This window comes from Phascolarctos cinereus, unplaced genomic scaffold (assembly GCF_003287225.1).
Source record: "Phascolarctos cinereus isolate Bilbo 61053 unplaced genomic scaffold, phaCin_HiC Scaffold_5;HRSCAF=322, whole genome shotgun sequence".
Classification (NCBI taxonomy): Eukaryota; Metazoa; Chordata; class Mammalia; order Diprotodontia; family Phascolarctidae; genus Phascolarctos; species Phascolarctos cinereus.
In genome coordinates this window covers 35,890,420-35,907,005 of record NW_027555958.1, presented here as the reverse complement: position 1 = coordinate 35,907,005, position 16,586 = coordinate 35,890,420, and the positions used below count along the sequence as shown (strand labels likewise).

The window sequence follows — 16,586 nt, the reverse complement described above, 5'->3', positions numbered from 1 at the left end:
TTCCTTTCCATTCGCCATCATTTGTCTAGCCATTCCCCAATTGAGGGGCATCCCCTCAGTTTCTAGTCCTTCACAACAACAAAAGAGTTGCTATGAGTGTTTTTGTACATATGCATCCCTTTGTTTCCTTTCCTTGATTTCCAGGGGACATACAGGCCCAGCAGTGGTAAATAAGATGATGCACAGTTCAGTGACTTTGTGGACCTAGTTCCAAACAGCTTTCCAGAATGGGCAGATCAATTCACAATTTCATCAAGTAGAACATCATGTCTGTTCTCCTGTGGCCCCATGCAGCTGTCATTTTCCTTTTCTTTTGATCACCTTTGCCAACCTGAAAACACACCTTGGTATTCTAATGATCTCAATTTACTGAGTCATTCCCAAGACTGCTTCTTTCGAGTGGACACTAAAACGTGCTATGTAGCTTTGGACAGGGTCCTTAAGACATTCTTATGACAGGCCTATGTTCTTAGAAGCCTCTGTTCACGAGGACTAGGTTGAGCGCAGCCTTTGGCAGGCACCAAAGAGTGGCTAGATCACAGCGGCTCACCTGGCTGCAGGAATGTCATTACCCATCAACCAAAGCTGCCCAATATGACGTGGGTAATACCAGCTAGTTCCTCTTAACAAGATGGCTAGATCACATGTGTTTGCATTAGTAAATGGTAATACTACATTCGATTGCACCCAACCGGAGCCCCTCAGGCATTCGTGTCCTTCATGAGTACATTATGACTTTGTCAGTCCAAGACCTCCAGTCCCAGTCCTACTGCTGTGCCCCCACCTCTTCTAACCCAGTGGTTCTCCACCTAGGGCTAGGTTTAGCTCACAGAAAAGGGAAAAAGAAAGATAAAGTTTTTTATCCAGTTTGTGGATGGTTATGTTTATTATGGACCTTGGCAGCTATCAAGCCAATAATGTGATACATGCTGAGGAATGGGGGTTAGCCTGGTAAGTCTTCCTTTTAAAGAAACAAAAACAAAAACTGAGATGAGAACCAAAGAATAGTAAAAGAAAATGTTTACATATAAAACTTTCAAACTATACTAGTCTATTTTGATTAAAGAAAACTGTTCTAACCTTCATCAATTCAAAGCATCTAAACACTTATCCAGGACTTAAATCAAGGGCCTATTTTATCTTTACTGAATCACCACTAATGGTTAACACTCACTCCTCTTAGTTCTGATTGTACTGGGGGGAAAAGAAACTATAAAAAATTGGAAATTGCCTAAATGTACAATGGGAGAATGATTAAACAGACTGGTAAGTAAACACAATGGAGTACTTCTTATCACCATGAAGAAATTACAAATGTGATGACTATACAGAAAAATGGAAATATGAGGGGAAATGCCAAATAATGCAAAGTATCAAACAGTTGAGCATAAAAAAAAAACCACTATACCGAAGTTATAGCTATTTAAAATGTACCTGTACCTGCACGTGGACACGTGAATATTCAATCAGAAAAACTAGAAGAGTTCATAATGTACATTTGCATGTTGACATCCCATTAGACTCGAGACAAAGTTCAAAAGCAAAAGTTGCTTAAATACAAGAATAATTTCTTTAGAGACATAAAACTTCATTTCCTAATTATGTCTTTTTCTAATCACTCAGACTAATCACAATTAACTGTTTAGAAAAGAGAAGGGGAATCTATTGGAAAAAAAATATTCTTGAACATGAACTTTTTTTCAACTTTTACTTACTTATAAATATCCCTGAATATACAGAAAAAAAAGATCTACTCAGAACGATGGTTAGGGAACCAATCCAAAGCTATGTCACCTTTGGTGACATAATTTAAGAAAATTATTAAGTGGAAGGATATCAGAGAGGATCGGGGGCTGGCCCCCAAGCCAGGAAGACCTGGCTTCTAATGTCACCTCCAACAATCTGCTCTAAAGCTCCAAGTTGATGAGGTGTCAGTCAGCCTGCGCTGGTACAGCAAAGTTCTGCATGTCAGTGACATTTACAAGCCAAGGTCCTATCCCTTGCCTACCACTTTCTGTACTACGTGTTTAAATTACATATCAGAACCTAATTTCTGTAAGGAGTGTGTTTATTTTTAAATGCCAGCGTTCCTTCCTTTTGCACTTGGTCCTCCCATCCCGACTCAGAATCCTCAGTTTCCTTCAAAGCTCAGCTACTCTCCAGTTTAGCCCCTCTCAATCCCACTTGGTCAGAGGTGTTTGCTGAAAGCTCCTCCAGGGCTGGGCCCACTTTCTGTCTTTCTATGTACTCCCAGCACTCAGCACAGGGCCCGGCACAGCGCATCATCTAATGTTTAATGACAAGTGTCAGTGACACGAGGCCTGTGAGATTCTTCTCTTCCTTATCATACCCCAAATGATCTTGTACCTACTTTGTCCACGGATAGGTAGCATGTCTTCATAGGTATAAATACAGAACCAACAGAACCTGAGATCCTTGGGGTTTGTCTTTGTATTGCACAGTAGGTTCCTAGTAACTGCTTGCTGATGGAATGCTAAATGGCTCCTGGCCACCATCAAGTTTCGCAGATAGAAAAACATCAAATAAAATGCCTTTTCACTGTGCACAGCTAACCCTGATGACCTCTGGCTGCAAATTCTTACCCTGCAACACTTCTATTTCAAGATGAAGAATTAAGATCCAAAAATACTTCCCTTTCTACAGGCAGAGCCCCCAAAAGAGTTACTGAGCTGAGGCATCACAGAGCAAAATATACTCATTTTTCAGAGTATCCTACCAAAGACAAGAACAAAAAACTCTGAGAGCAAGTCAAAGGAGAAGTCTCAAAGGCAGAGAGCACAGAGCAGACCCAACAGTGGTGGAAGAAGACAGTTCCCAAGCCTTTGCCTTCTGGTATCCATTCACCTGCCCCTGGAATGTGAATTCTTCTCCAAGGGTGGATGAAATGGAGATTCCTTGTATTTATTCTAGTCCCTAAGGTTCACACTAAGAATAAGTCTGGTATGTCCATTTGTTTGTGTCTGGTAATAGCTCACATGTGTATAACATTTTACAATTTACACAGGGATCTCCTCTCAACAGCCCAGCAAGGCAGAGACTGAAAATACTGTTATCTCCACTTTGGAAATGAGAAAACTGAGGTTTAGAGAGGTGAAGGGAGCTATCCAAGGCCATACATTTAAGAAATGGGGGAGGAGTTACTCAAAGCTTCAGTTGGTGATTTCCACTTCAATGCTCCTTTCTTCACAAATCCCAATCTGCCTTCTCACTATATGGTAGAGATAGCCCAAGAGCATCATAGATTTAATATGGAAAAGGTTCTTCGAGATCCTCCCCTGACAGAGAAGAAAGCTGAGGCCCGGATACTTGAAGGGACTGCCCGAGACCACATGAAGGAGGAGGAATAGATCCCCAATGCAAGCCCAGGGCCTCCAAATCTAGACTCTTCCCTCTCTTCACTGCCTCCCCCCCCATCTCACAGCACCTCATCCACTTCAATGTTCACGTATAAAAGCAGCTCCAGATTACACTCAAGACTGCCCTACAAACATGAACTTAAGAGGAAAACACATTTTAGTGGTATAAGATTGAGGCACAGACCTTTGATTTTTTCAGGTGGCAAAAATGAATCTGCTAGAAAGCTTATGCTTTCTATGGAAAAGAGATGTTCACATTTATCGAAACTTGGAACCACAGATATCATGTCTGTGAATCACAACTATTAATCACTTTACCAAAACCCTATGGAATATAAAGCATTAAGATGATCACAAAACTGTAGGAAGAAGACATGTCCTGGGTCCGTTTCCTCCTGACCCAGGTGAATGAATACTCAACAAAAATGTGAAGACAGACAGTCATGCCTGGCAGGTCAGAAATGGTCTGTGAATCCCAACCAATGCACGTTTAATCTTTTCTAAAGAAAAATACATTGTTTTCAGAGTGCCAAATCAGAGACAGCATAAGATGGGCTTATTAAGAAGCACTCAAATGAAAGATTCAGGGTAAGCTCAGGAGTTTTAAAAATTACAAAGGACGCTGGGGTAAGGAAAGCCACCTGGTCTCCCAAAGGATGGCTTTGATAACACTTTCCTCAGAGACTGGCTCTTAACTTTTACCATGTCTAAAAACATCATGAAAAAGCAGGTTTTTAGGCAGGTGTCCTGATAACAGAGTGACCTCCATGGTTTAAAGTGTCTATTTTAAACAGAGGGATCATCTTTGAAATCTAATTGTAAAGCACTTAGGAAGAATGCTCTGCCTAGAAACAAAGTAATGAAAAAATTAACACGTACACGTACATTACCATGATCATTACTAAAATTCTAATACTATTTAATAAGGACATCAAAGTTAATCTAACGTAGAACTATGATTAAAGGAAAATATTAAAACTGCCATCATTTCTACATTTCTGTCAGGCCATTCGGTAGTCACTGTGTTAGCAGTTACTGCCTCAAAATAGAATATGGGTTTAAGCAACAGATCTCTTCGGATTTACCTTATTAGCCAAAATTCAAGTTACAAGTGGCCTTAGTGCTCTAATTTAATCTGCACAGAAGGGTTAATTGAAGCCTGTCAGTATCAAAGATCCAAACATGCTGAGGAGAAAGTAAAGTAGAATAAAGATGGTGAAAATAACAACTTGAGGACTGGTCTGGGGTGTACTCCAGAGAGGGTCAAGCAGGAACTGGAAAGTTATCTGCACTGAATGAAAAGACCAACAAACCCACTGGCCTGGGTCCATTTCCCTGGCCCTTATCTAGGCAATGCTGCCATACAGAGATGAAGCAGCAAAAGTAGTAGCATTCACCCTCCCACCCCAGGTCTTTCTGACTCTAAGCCCAGTGTTCCTTCTCCCATCCCCCCAGAGTAACCCCATATTCTGTTAACCCAGCACGAAGACAATGAAGTAGGGCAGCTAGGTGGCGCAGTGGATAAAGCACCGGCCCTGAGGTCAGGAGGGCCCAAGTTCAAATCCCGCCTTGGACCAAACCCTTGACACTTACTAACTGTGTGACCCTGGGCAAGTCACTTAACCCCAATTGCCTAAAAAGGAAAAAAAAAAATACAAAAAAAAAAAGAAGCAAGAGTGTCACCACCTACCAGAAAAGGGGTTCAGAAAGTTACAGTGTTAATGCTAACAGGTTACTACTAAATTCCCAAGTCCCTTAAGAGAGTTTTTCAGGAAGGGATCTACAGTTTGACCTTGACCTTGGGAAGCCCTCATTTCCCCAATAGCAGAGTGTAAAATTTAATTTAAAATTTCAGATCAAGGTGTTTGAAACCCCATGTCCACAGGAACAAGACTTTCCAAATGCCATTCACTTTTCTGAAGCACACAGCTTAGATGGTGGTCATAGCTATGCTTCCTCAAAAAAAGTGAAATTCTTTGGGATATAAAAGAATGAATCTGAAAATCAATAAAACAGGACCAGAAACAGGCAGCAGCTTCCAGGGTCTTTCACTGGCAACCCTAAGTGATGTTAAAGTAAAGTGCTGGATTGTGGTTAAACGAAAGTACGCAATCAGAAGCTTGTACCTCAAAGTATAACTACTGTAAGTTAATCAGTACCATTTTTAGGAAAAATATTTCAAGTTTTAAAGAACTCCAGCTCTATAATAGGCAACAAATGGAACAGATTTCCATGTGGGTCTGGATTTTTGTTGGAACAGAAGTTCTTTTGATATTATTTCCCAGGGAAAAAAAAACAAAACTATTTAAAAGTCATTTTTCAAAAAATTTCAATTACCAAACTATTTCATAGATGATTTTCATTTGAACTGTCAACATGAGAACACTTTAAAATTCTTAAATATAAGCAGTATAAATACCAGAATTTTTGAAATTTTAAGTATTTCATGTGTTGAATTGTATTTATATGTGCATGCGCTACAGGGTGGGGGGGGGTGTGTGTGTGTGTGTGTGTGTGTGTGTGTGTGTGTGTGTGTGTGTGTGTGTTTCCAGACTTGTGGTTTCAGTGACAAAGGGAGGGACCTACTAGTTTGCAATCTCTGGCCACTGACACAGATTGGCAACTCATCTCTAATTTATCCTTAGGAAGCTGCCCAGGACACTAAGATGAGCCGTAACTTGCCAGTGATGGTCCTGTCAGAAGCTGCCATGTTGCCTCTTGTCTGTTATACACTTACACTTCTCATACACACACACACACACACACACACACACACACACACAGCCCCACAGAACTGCTCTGTGTCCATTTATTAGAGCTTCTATTATAGTACAGCAACTATTCTAAACATCAACTTAATGTTCAAACTTTTCAATGCTAAATATTTTCTATTCTAGGAAAAAGAAAAAAAAACTGCTAACATCACTGCCCTTCAAGGTCAAAAACAAAAATATGAATTACAGTTTTCTATAATAGGATGGAGTCCTCCTTGCTTCCCCACCCTCAAGCATAAGATTTTAAATGAGACAGAGGAAACATGCCAACATTTTCATAAATACAAGTCAATTCTTTGAAAAGCTATATTTAAAACTCACAAAATCTAGCTGGGTATTGATTTCAAAGCTTTTGAAACCTTAAACTGGCCACAAATCTTCCTCCTATTTGCTCCCAAGAACAATCAATCCCCTTCCCAAACTTCCTTCCCAATCCTTCTGTCCTTCATGTCCTTGATATGACTCCCAACAAAGACAAGAGCAGGACCAGGAAGCATACAGGCCGAATGTTTTTAAGCACTAACATGGCAAGATAATTCATACTCTTACTAGCATAATGATGCAGTACCACTGAAATACCAATTTCTACTAATAGAAGGGGGTATCTATAAGAACAATTTCTATCAAAAACGAGCTTTCCACTGCAAATAATGGCAGCTTTCTTCAATGTATTAGTTGGTTTTGATGAAATTTTTTCCTCTTTTTAAAAAAAAGTGTTCTAAGACATTGATGGCCCTCCGGGAGCGGGGAGAAGGTGGATGGGGGGAAACGTAAGTGGTGAAAAAACAAAAGAGATACCAATAAAAATCTATTTTTTAATGTGTTTCACAGGTCCAAGGATAACATCTCTGTGCTGATAATTCTCAAATCTATCCATTCTGCCTCAATCTCTCTACTGACCTCCAACCCGTCACGTCCAACTGCTTTTCAGATATCTCAAACTGTAAGTCCAGTAGACACCTTAAACTCATTATGTCCAAAATAGAATGCATAATCTTTCCTCCAAACGCTCCTCCCGGCCCCATGCTCCTAAGTTCCCAATCACTGCAGAGGGCAACACCATCCAGTCCCTTAGTCTCACCACTGAGGAATCATCCTGGACTCCCCACGATCTCTCTCACTCTCTCACGTTCAAGCGGTCACCAAGGACTGAGTTCACTTTTGCAACTCAAATATGGCCCTTCTTTCCTCTAACACTGCCCCACCTGCTAGCCAGCTGCCTCACGTCTTTCCTCACTCTGATCTATCCTCCATTCAGTCACCAAAGTGATTTTCCTAAATCACAAGTCTGATCATGTCACTCCAGGGGCTCCCTCCTGCCTCCAGAAGCAAACCCAAAATGTTCTGTTTGGCATCCGAAGTCCTTCAGAACCGAGCCCCTTGCCCACACATATGCTTCCATCCAGTGACACTGGCCTCCAGGCCGCACCATGAACAAGACACTCCCCATTCTCTTGGCTCCAGGCATTTTCTCTGGCTGTGTCTCCTCAATTCCACCTAGTAATCTCCAAGGCTTCCTTTAGGTCCTAACTAAAACCCCATACTCAATCCATGAAATCTCTGACTACAATTCCCTGCAGGAAGTCCTTCCCAACTCCTCTCAATTCCAGGCCTGGCTCCTCGTTTCCTACTTCTCCAGTACGCAGCTTGCTTGTACATACTTGTTTGCAGGTCGTCTCCCCCATCTGATTGTGATCTCTTGGAGGGCAGGGACTGTCTTTTGTCTCTTTTTGCATCCAGAACTCTTAGCACAGTGACTGGCATATAGCAGATTTTTAATACGTGTTTACTTATTGATACTAGAAAAAATAAAGCTGTGGAACTAAGATCTGCATTATGATAATACAACAGTAAGCACATCACCAAAGTTTCAAGTAAAAGACAAAAGTCTAAGGCTTGGCATACCAAAGGAAACATATTTCACCAATCATGGAAATTTGCCCCATCAATCACAGAATGAGTTGGAAGTAGCCACAGATGCTTCACAGCCACAGACCCACTCCCTCATTCAGCAGAGGGAGGAAGCGGAGCAGTGCAGTGACTCACCTATGAGCACCTTGCTTTGTGTTTGTTAGTTTACAGGACTGGGAGGAAAACCCCATTCTATAGATTCCTAGTTCAACACTGCCACTGCCACCAGCCCTGAGGAGTCAAGTAAAAAGGAAGCACAGGGACACTATTTTTAATTAAATTAACTTCCTAGCCCTGGCTTATTTGTCACAAGGCCTCATGGTACCCTTGTGTTGTCTCTGCCATTCTTTTTATTTTGTTTTTCATTTTTTATTTATTTTTTTTATTTTTTTAGGCAGTTGGGGTTAAGCGACTTGCCCAGGGTCACACAGCTAGTAAGTGTCAAGTGTTTGGTCCGAGGCTGGATTTGAACTCAGGTCCTCCTGACTTCAAGGCCGGTGCTCTATCCACTGTGCCACCTAGCTGCCCCTGTCTCTGCCATTCTCAAGGCCAAACAGATGTGGACTGCATGGACATGGTGCCAATGGGAAAAGCAGGACTAACGTGAGCCTTAGGAAAGGCCATCTCTAACCTAACATGCAATAATACTAGAAATCGCCTGAAAGGTTGTTACTGAATGCTCAAGTCAGGTAACCCTTAGGCAGAGAAGGTTAAACTGTCACAGCCAAAGAACTAGAGCTCTTACTAACGGGCAACACCAGCACGCCAGAGAGAAGATGAACGCCACCACCCAACGCTTATGGAGCCAGACACTTTTCCAAACACGTGCACATTCACAGACCCTGGCACCAGCCTCCTAACATGGGGAGAGCACAGGCTGCTATGTTCCTCCGGGGCCAGATGTGACCTCTTTGCAGGGAAGGGGAGACTTCCTCAGATTCACGAGGACACCGCCAGAAGCCTGAGCGCTTCCTCAGTCTCCAGGTCAAAGAAGTCTTTCACTGGGAAACAATAAACACAGGAGGTGGGTAAGTCCTTCCTTGGAGTTTCCTACTTTTCCCTTTCGTTAAATGCTACCTCTCAAAATCTAAAATCTGCGTTCTGAGGTACAGCACCAAATTTACACCTTCAATTCTACCATCCACTTCGTACACAAAAATCTATCCACTGCACTAGCCTAAGGTCACACAGCTAGCAACAAAAACGGCATTCTAAGAAATCTTTATACACACTTTTGTTATTGCTGCTGCTCAGCCAGTTCAGTCATGTCTGGCTCTCCGTGATCCACTTAGTGCATTCTTAGCAAAGAGACTGCAGTGATTTGCCATTTCCTTCTCTGGTTCATTTGACAGATGAGGAAACTGAGGCAAATAGGGTTAAGTGACGTACCCAGGGCCACACAGCTAGTAAGTGTCTGAGACTAGATTTCAACTCAGGAAACTGTGTCTCTGCCTCCAGGCCTGGTGCTCTACTCACTGCACCACCTAGCTGCCCATATTCATATACATACACATAAAAATATATACACACACATATATTTAGGATAGTAGTCAGAAAAAGAAAGAGTCTGGAAGCTGGGAGATTAACTAGAAATCTATTAGAGTGATAAGGAAGTAAACCTGCAGTACCGAAAACGAAGAAAATGTGGACTGGTATGACACATGGTAGGCCCTTAATAAATTGTCAATTAATGTTTCCAAGAAATAAATAACAGAACCCAATAAAAGGGGGGCAGCTAGGTAGGGCAGTGAACAGAGCACCAGCCCTGGAACCAGGAGGACCTGAGTTCAAATCTGGCCTTACTAGCTGCATGACCCTGGGCAAGTCATTAAACCCCATGGGGGGGGAAGACCAGAGGGTGAGGATGGTGATGAGGGGGAGAAAAAGAGTTAGAGATGTCAGAGAACTAACACTCTTTAATAAATGGCAGAAATAGTATCACCAAAATAAAAGAATGATAGGTAAAGAAGAAATGCTTCTTTCAATCCCCTCACTTAACATGGAAACAGAGGTTAAGTGACTGGTGGCCCACCCTGGTCTAGAACATGAGTCCCCAGTTTTCCAAGCCAGAGCTCTTTTCCTACTAAGAGGCTGTCTACCTTGGGGCCTCGTAGGAAGATTGCTGGATTTGTAGTCAGAGATCCTAGGGCCAATACCCAGCTCTGCTCTCTGCCACTGAGGCCACCTTAAGGAAAATACAATCTCTCTGAGCCTCAGTCTCCTCCACTGTAAAATAAGGAAATTGAACAATAAGACTTCTAACCTCCTAGCTCTAAATCCTATGGTCCTAATTGGAAAGAACAGCCATCTGGTGTGTGGTAGATGAGATGCTGATGAATCTTCTTTTTGATACCTTGAGTCTGAGAACTTGCAGGTGCTATGGACAGTTCCAAGTAAGGGGCTGGAGTCCCAGTGAGAGGTGGGTGTGCAGCTTCAAGAACGGCAGAAGCCCAGGGCTGAGCTCATCTGAGGCAGGAGTACAAGAGAGTTAGCGAGGGGCACAGGCTCCTCCAAGAGGAGGCAAAAGGTGAGTAACAGCATAAGAGGAGAACCAGGAAATTAACGGGTCTGAGCAACTTTCAAGTAGGGAATCAGGTGACTGGATTTTAACAAGCAAGGGATAACAGTTTGGGTAGAACTACAGAGGCAGAAACCAATGGTAACCTGGGTCAAGCAAAGTTAAGATAAAGGAAACCTCATCATATCTAGGGGGGAAAAATCTATAGAAAAGAAAAATTCACCATGCTAGAAGAGGAAATTGTGGAAGTGAGATCACCAGGAAAACTGGGCAAGTTAAGAGTCCAAAGTACAGAATAATCATTTGTTCCTACTTTGATGCTGTCCAGTTGCCGTTCAGTTGCTTTCCTGACTCTTTGTGACCCCATCTGGGGTATTCTTGGCAAAGATACTGGAGTGCTTCACCATTTCTTTCTCTAGATCATTATACTGATGGGGAAACTGAAGTAAACAGAGTGAAGTGACTTGCCCAGGGTCCCACAGCTAGTTAAGTGTCTGAGGCTGGATTTGAACTCAAGAATATGAGTCTTCCTGATTCCACAACTGGTACTCGATCTACTGTACCACTGAGCTGCCTAATTAGATAGATACATACAGACATACATACATACGCACACATAGATAAGTGATAAATAAATAGAGCATCTCTTTAGATCAGAGTTCTTAAAGCTCCTCTGTGTCATGGACCCCTTTGGCAGTCTAAGGAAGCCTGTGGACAAAGCTAACAATGTTTTTAAACTCATAGAATTATAAACGAAACCAAATTATTTTGAAATTTAATTATCAAAATAATATAAAAATGAGTTCACAATCACAGATTTTTTTAAAAACCCCAGGAGATGCAGAGGATTTTAAAGAGAGTAGTGGGATAATTTTTTTTTAATGAAAGAGTTTTTTTCTCCTCATCGACTGTAAACTCCCTCATCAGACTGTGAGATCCTTGAGGGCTGGGACTGGCTTTTGTCTTTTTTACTAGCACACAGTAGGCACTTCATAAATGTTTGTTAATTTCACTTGACTTTTTCCCCAGAAGGGGCAAAAGCATAAACTAGCCCTGATATTTAAAAAAAAAAATTTACATAGCCCAATCAGTACAGGCTCACGATTGGCTAATCATTTGAAGCACCTTTCCTTTTCCTATATAAAGGCTATACTAATTAGTATATGATTTTATAAAAAGGGGAATTGTGAAGGGCCACATTGCTTGAAACAGACATAAAGACAGACACCTAGGACATGTCTACTAAATATATCCTTTTTTCCTCTCAGTACTTATCATTTTATTTGCCTTGAATTGGACTCTGACAAATGGATTCAATAAAGTTCGGGCTACTTCTCCCAACTTCCCAAAGAAAGACAACATGGAATCCCAATTTTCGCATCCTCCCTTCAGAAATGACACAGAGATCAGCTGTATTCTTATGAAGTACCCACCGAATGGAAGAGCAGCAGGCTTGGCCCAAGGGAGCCTCTGGACCAGAGCCTCTCAGGTCCTTCCTTCCTAACTGGGCGAGTTTAGGACAAACCAGAGCTCTCTCCTGGGTTTCACAGAAAACTGAAGAACAATTCTAAGCAGCAGACCCAGAGTCTGGGCTCAGGCATTTCAAATTCATAATACTTAACAAAAAAAACAAAAACCATGTAACTATGAGATTAGAACATGCACCTGTAGGATCCAATTTTCTAGACACCCATTTCCACAGTAAAATCTGTTCCCTGCCTCCCCAGAGGGAATAGAGAAGTTCCTTGAGGGCAAAGGCTTTTTTTTTTTAATGTGGCTTCACCCACAGTAGGGACTTCACAAATACTTTACGGTACTGAAATGCCAAATGATTATCTTTCCTAACCTAGAATATAATAAAGTTAAAAAACAAAAACAGTATGTTATTTATTATGCCCTAGAAATTCATTTTAAAACAACTCTGACATACTGCAGAAAATAAAACTATCTCAGACATAAGGATCTGAATTCAATATACACAGCTTTGCAAAAAAAGGTGCAGGCAAAGCACAAGAACTCTGGTACTCCTCGAGACTGTTTCACTAAGCATCAAGCGCTACCAGTATGATTACAAACAGCAGCCCATGAAGGTCATGCCACAAACGATTTAAGGGAAATGAAATCCACTTCACTCAGAGATGTTCAGTATCCCCTCCAAATGGCCATCAATTTGATCATAAAAGTAGATTCCTTCTTTAAATAAAAGAAACGCATCTTTTCTTGGGCACTAAAATCTTAATAACTAGATAGATTTTACCTATCTATCTCCATATGTAATGTAAGAAAGATCCCTTTCTAGCCGCCGAGCATTCTCCCTGGCTGTCCCCTAACACTCTCCTGCCTCAGCTCCAACTAGTGACCTCTGGCTTCCTTTAAGGCCTAACTAAAATCTCACTTTCTACAGGAAGTCTTCCCTAATCCCTCCGCATTCCAGGGCCTTCCCTCAGTTAATTATTTCCTAATCATCCCAGCTTGCTTGGTATGTTTGTTAGCTTATTGTCTCTCCCGTTAGACAGTAAGCTCTTTAAGGGCCGGGATGTTTGGTCTTTCACCTCTCTTTGTATCTCTAGAGTTGAGCACAGAACTAACACATAGCAGGCTCTTAAGAAATACTGCTTAATCGATTGACTAACTGATACTGATTAAACTTTCCTTCACTTTTCCTGAGGCCAGGAGACATTTTGAATACTTCTTCCAAAACACAAAACTTTGAGCAATACTTGGAAATATTTAATATCTTTCTATAGTCATGGCAAACTATATACAGACTGTACTCTGCCTTATGACAATGGAATGCTCCCGAAAAGGCCACTTTTGTCAATGATAAAAATGAGTAACTCACATTTATATAGTGCTTTCCAATTCACAAAGCACTTTTCACACAAATGCCCTGAGAGAAACAGCACAGTTTTGCAAAAAAAAAAAAAAACAAATCTAAGGCTAAATAATGTGCTCAAGGTTCCCAACCCGGAAGCAGCCTTCAAACCCAGGCCTGGTGGCTCCAAGCCCCAGGCTCTTTTCCCTCAAACCCCTGCCTGGAAACTTCAAAGCAAGGGCTGACTTTTTCTTCATACCAGTGCCTAGCCATTAAAAAGCTGTGTGGCCTGGAACCACAACGTGCCTCAGTTTCCTCACCAAAAAAAATGAAAGCTGCTTCTAGCTAAGAGAACTAGAAATGGAAATGACACTTTGTTGGCACTTCAGCAATAAGTTTATTTAGGACTTGCTAAAACTGCTTCTCTCCTATGGGCCCTCCCTGAAGTCAGCTAGTAAGCTTTAAAGGGCGGGTAGAGCAAGAGCTCAGGGAGGAACTCATATACCTTCCCCTTCATTACACAGGAGGAGCAGAGAAAAATGCTTCTGTTTAAATAGCTTGAGTCCTTAACTTTTAACAGATGTTGGCAAGCCTGATTCCACAATATACATAACAAAGAAAACGACAAAGCCTCAGGCCTTTTAACACAGGGGACACAAAGAGAAACATTTTCTTGCCATTACTGGGCACAAAATCAGAATCATTTGGTTTTTCAGTTCGGAGATCTTTCTTCCGGTGATACTTAAGGATAAGCACAGGAGGTCAATAATTCAAGGTGAATCCAATAGAAATAATATTGAAAAAAAAAATTTAAGAAACACAGAATGCCTGCCTGGGCTGTCAATCAAAAGAGAAACTCTGCTTTGGAGTGTTTTAAACTTAAGATAAATATTAGACGCATTCAGGCTTTTCCACGAGTTAAATTTCCGTCGTCTATCCTAATAATAATAAATGAAATGTAGCAACAATTTACTCCTCCTGATGGTGAAATCAGGTAAGATTAACAGTCTGGGCTGGTGCTGCCTGGAGACAGGACGGAGGACTAAATGACCCTTGGAGGTTTTCTTCTTGCCTAAAGATTCAGTCTATTTAGTTTCTTAAGTCTCCCCCCTCTCCCCACTCTCTACTCGTTCCTCTCCCCTCCCCCCCCTTCGGATGGGTCATAAACACTACACAGCTCAGCAAAGAAATGTTTATCGATCATACACAAGAACTGCCCCCACCCCCCTCAGTTTCATGTTTATTATATACAGTAAACAAAACGGATTAGCTCAACCTTCGACAATTTCCTCCTCCTTCGGGGCTCACAAAGCTGAGAAAATCAGCCCCTAGGAACCCTCCCGAACCTCCCAGAGCAACACTAAGATAGCTGGAGTGGTCCTGGCCACCAGAGCCCAAGGACTCTGCGAGTGTGTGACACTCCGGGAAAAGTCCCATCCTTAGCCTAGGGGATTCCTCAAGAATTCTCAATGAAAGCGCTCTTGCACATCTAACAGTCTGAAGCAGACACTAGGCGAGGCAGAAGGGAGCCCCTCTCCCACGGCACATTTCAGCTGCCTGGGCTCTGGGACCCCCAAACAGTTCTCCCCCGTCTCCTTCCCCGCCCCAGATTCTCACTTGTGCGAGTAACAGCAATGGGGAGAGCAGGGAAAGGGAAAAGAAGCAAGAGCAAGGAATATTAAAGGGGGGAAACAATCCTGGGGGTGGGGGCAGGATAAGAACAAGAGCCCTGGGGGAGATCACAGGCGGGCAGCGTGAAGTCCCACTCCACTGGGGGTGGGGAAGGGGTCGTTAAGGCTCTGCACTGGCAAATGGAGGGATTAGGGCATAAAGTCAGGAGGGAAAACTGCCTTTATTCTTCCCTCTTTCAAGTAAGGAAGCAAAAGAGGCGGCTCGGGGGAGGGGTTCGGGGTGGGGGATTGGGAGGGGGGTGCAATCAGGAGGGCCTCCGTTACACACCCTCAAACTGGCAGGAACACTGGGGAGCCGGAAAGAAGGAAATCTTCCTCTTTGCTCACCCCCATTCAAAAATAGGAGGGGGGCGTTGATTAAAGCCAGATGGACAGCCCCAGAAAGCAGCCCAGGTCACCGTCCCAATCGCCAGGCGGAAGGGCTGCGATGCAGCGGGCTGGGGCTCGCGGGGCGCTCGGGCAGCGCCTACTCTGCGCCCCGCACGGAACGCCCCTGCCCTCGCGGAGCTTCCCATTCCACCCGGGAGCCCCGGGCACCTCCAGGCACGAAGCGGCCCCGCCCCCGGCCCCAGGGGCGCCCTGCCCGCCGGGCGGGGGTCTCCCCCCGCCCCGTCCGCCCCTGCCCCCCACCCTCCGCCCCGGCCGGCTCGTTACCTGCTCATCGAAGCGGTTCACCACGGCCTGGACCCATTCCACCGGCTTGTGCGCGGCCATGTCCGCCCCGCGGCCGGGGGGCTGGGGCGGAGGGCGGCGGGCGGCGGGCTCGGGCGCCCCCGGCCCGGGCCGGGCCGGGGAGGGGCCGGGGGCCCCGGGGGAGGGGGCCCGGGCGGGGGGCAGGGGGCGCTCCGGGCTCCCTCCCGCGGGGGTGGGGGCCGCGGCCGGCGGCCCGTGGGGAGGGGGGCGGGGGGAGGGGGCGTCGGCGGGCAGGCCGGGGGAGGGGGGAAGGGGAGAGGGGAGGGGGGAGCCCTCTGGGTCGCTCTCCCCACTAGCGCCGTCTCCCCTCAGCCATCCCAGCCCCAGACGCCGCCATGACACCCCACCGGAAGTGGGATCCTTTTCCACGGCCCGGGGAGAGAGAGAGAGAGAAAGCGAGAGCGAGCAAGCGACCGGAGAGGGGAGGGGGGAGCGGGGAGGAGGGGGGCGGAGCGCGGAGGGAGGAGGGGGAGGAGGGGGAGGGGACCCTGCCGCGCATGCGCCTGTGCCCGCCGGTTTCATTAATGAAAAAGCGAGCCCACCCGAGGGTGACGTCACCTCGCTCCTCGGGCCCCCGCCGGCGTGGGGCGCGCGCTCCGCTCGCTCCGCCCGCGGGTCCCACCTAGTCTCGGACCTCCGGGGCTGCCCGCAGAGCCGTGCTCTTCTATCCCCGACAACCTGCCGGCCGCCTCCGCAAGCCTCTTTCCGCTTCCCCTCCGGGCTTGCATTCCTCCCAGATCTGAGTTAGATTAGAAATGGGGTGGGGTGGGGTGGGGGCGTGGAGGTGCCACCACCTGGGAGATTTCC

General features: G+C 44.6%; 1 protein-coding gene across 12 annotated transcripts in view; it reads right to left on the bottom strand.

Moving 5' to 3' along the window:
* Positions 1–15,843, bottom strand: part of NF1 (neurofibromin 1) — a 248,319-nt gene extending 232,476 nt beyond the window's left edge. For all 12 annotated transcript variants that reach the window (XM_078154810.1, XM_078154813.1, XM_078154812.1 and 9 more), the window contains exon 1: positions 15,741–15,843. In XM_078154810.1, the coding sequence (XP_078010936.1) occupies positions 15,741–15,800 (60 nt within the window). In that variant the 5' untranslated portion in view covers positions 15,801–15,843. The remainder of the gene's footprint in view (positions 1–15,740) is intronic.
* Positions 15,844–16,586: the final 743 nt, after the last annotated feature.